The sequence below is a fragment of the Diaphorina citri genome, unplaced genomic scaffold, assembly GCF_000475195.1.
Source record: "Diaphorina citri unplaced genomic scaffold, Diaci psyllid genome assembly version 1.1 scaffold868, whole genome shotgun sequence".
NCBI lineage: Eukaryota > Metazoa > Arthropoda > Insecta > Hemiptera > Psyllidae > Diaphorina > Diaphorina citri.
The window spans coordinates 37,139-39,504 of record NW_007378300.1 but is presented as its reverse complement, the minus strand read 5'-3'; the positions used below and the strand labels follow the sequence as shown (position 1 = coordinate 39,504).

General features: G+C 36.2%; 1 protein-coding gene across 3 annotated transcripts; it reads right to left on the bottom strand.

Moving 5' to 3' along the window:
• Positions 1 to 404: 404 nt before the first annotated feature.
• Positions 405 to 2,065, bottom strand: LOC103512645. Of its 3 annotated transcripts, none has more exons than XM_008477418.2 (3): positions 1,828 to 2,065; positions 931 to 1,289; positions 405 to 622 (listed from the first exon to the last, which is right to left on the bottom strand). In XM_008477418.2, the coding sequence occupies exons 1-2, from the start codon at positions 1,946 to 1,948 to the stop codon at positions 961 to 963; spliced, it is 450 nt and encodes a 149-aa protein (XP_008475640.1). In that variant the 5' UTR covers positions 1,949 to 2,065; the 3' UTR covers positions 405 to 622; positions 931 to 960. The 3 variants fall into 3 exon arrangements, with proteins under 3 accessions (XP_008475640.1, XP_008475641.1, XP_026681862.1); XM_008477419.2 differs by having other exon boundaries at positions 1,030 to 1,289; XM_026826061.1 differs by lacking the exon at positions 405 to 622 and having other exon boundaries at positions 906 to 1,289.
• Between the last annotated feature and the right edge of the window lie 301 nt (positions 2,066 to 2,366).

Below are 2,366 nucleotides of genomic sequence, written 5' to 3'. Positions count from 1 at the left end.
AGGGAAGGGGATGACAAAGGATTGAGGAGTAAGAACTGAATATTAATGCCACCACCATTCCGTCCCAGAGAAAGTTTTGTCCCGAACTTTTCAGCTTTTTTCACTCTCTTTTCTCCCCTGACATTTTACACTTGGCTGTCGTTTAACATTCAAGAGCACAAATAAAAGTTTTTACGAAGGCTCCCAAATTACTCATCACGTACATAGCCCAGGTGATTTGGAATCCTTTACCCCAGTGGCTAGTTGGTGAACCGTTTATATTCAATGATGCAGAACCTCTTCGGAAATTTCCATTTCATTGGGTTGTTGACGTTTTTCTGAAAGGAAACTTCTTTTGAAAGTGACTTTGATAAGGTTTTTTTTTTTTTATTTAAAGCTTACAACTTACAGCACAATACCTCAGTTGTCTCCCTTGGGTAGTTTGAAACTTGGAGCTTTCATTTATACATAGAACTGTACTGACGGTACTGCAGCATTGCTCTCTTTATTGAAACGTTTCGTTCTGCCTTATCTTATCCAACTTTTATTAGGTTTCTTTTAGCGTTTCATTGCATGTTTTCAGAGAACGTTGGAACTTGGATTGACACGTTCAACAAATTTGTCTGCTTCGCTTTGCTCTATACTGTAATGTAAAATTAATCCCTTAAGCTGTTTTAAAAAGATAGATGCATTTTTCTTATATGATTAGTGCCTGAGAATCATATTTGTGCCTTCACTGTTATGTGCTAATAAAATATATATTATATTCTATTCTACTTCAGGCGCGGATCTACAGATTTATGTTTATTGACCTCTAGACATGATTGGAGACTGGTCTGGTATAGTATCAGAGTTTTAGACAATAACTCTAATAGACCTTTCCAGTTCAAAATTGAATCTCCTAAGGAAAGACCATTTCCAAACGATTCTTTAAAAAGAACATTTATTTACAAAGCAAACCAGCTTTATTGGGATACGAAATCACCGAGCTTCGAAAATAATTTGCAGGATACAAAGGCAAACATTGATACAATAGCACAGGAAACACACTGTTAGAATGCAGGAAAGATGATAGTTCATTTCTCTGACAGATTCTGTATCCGCATCAATAGAAACTTTGTTGGTGCCATTTCTAAAGCTAGACTTGTCAACCGCATTTTCCTTGGCAGTATTGACCGTTTTATCAAAGTCGTACACATTCTTATCCATACCCTTTGCATTGTTGGCCTTGTCATAAGTGATAGCTGAGCTCATGTCAACTGGATATTTCACCATAGCCCTTCTTTTTCTGCACGGAGTGGTACGTTCTCCTGAAATGTTGAATGGAAATTTTTTCTTACTTTATGTGCAACTGCAAGCTAAAATATTGGAAACGTGCTAGGTAGTTCCTACTTCGTTTAACTTCCGACACGCTTGCTAAGGTGATGGTGATAATGATAAAAATATATAATACGAGTATTATGGAAACTCTGTAGCAATTTAAAAGGTTTTGTAAATCTTGAAAAGCTATTAAGGTATCTCTAAGCTATTATGTGTACCATGTACCTACAAGACAAGAGAGGATCTTCCTCGTGTACCTTAAGGAGCTCCTATAAATACGACTAAATCTGTACCTATATCCAAGGAAGGATGAAAAGTAAGTAAAAACATAAGTTTGGAAAGTTGAAGTGAGAATCTCGATACTTTTTTTCATCCAGGTAAAGTAAAGTTTTCTGAAAGAAGATAGAAGTTCCACTCAGCCAGAGTGGTTTATTTATGGAGTTCAAATACGTTAGGTATACATGTAGTTGTTTTCTCGTTGTATAAACATATGAACACAAATACACAATGTAAACAAACTAGCCTTACCTGGATCTATATCTCCATGGGAACCAACGCTCCTCGATATTCGATATCGCTGAGGGTAGCCATCGACACATAGTACACTCAAAACAATGGTACAAGTAACTATTAGGATGGTCCGGTTCATAGTAACTATCAGAAAATTTCACATTGACAACGTACAGACTAGGAATCGCATTCTCACGAGAAATTTATCACGACATTTGCAAGGAAAACGCAAATGACGCTTTTTAAAATAATTAAAAACAGTGGCCATTTTCCCTAATCTGTATTAAATGGTTGGTTAAAACTAGGTATGTGCTAAGCACATCCTCAAAGAATAAGATTAAAAAAAAAAAAAAAAGATACATCCCTGTCCAAATTACGCCACTCATAGTTTGGTGTACAAACATGGGAAAAACTTGGTTCATCAGTTCACCTTTTATTTAAATCTGCAGGTCGGACCCTCGAGAGTTCACATTATAATTCCCTCTTTTCCAAACAATATCCCAAATCATTTGAAATTTATACTGCAGAATGTACATAAAACCCTGCAAAGCTCGGCT

Coding starts and splice junctions, on each gene's coding strand:
- LOC103512645 (XM_008477418.2), bottom strand. CDS start 1,948: ATGAACCGGACCATCCTAATAGTTACTTGTACCATTGTTTTGAGTGTA. Junction 1,290..1,827: donor CCATGGAGATATAGATCCAG/GTAAGGCTAGTT, acceptor TCAACATTTCAG/GAGAACGTACCACTCCGTGC.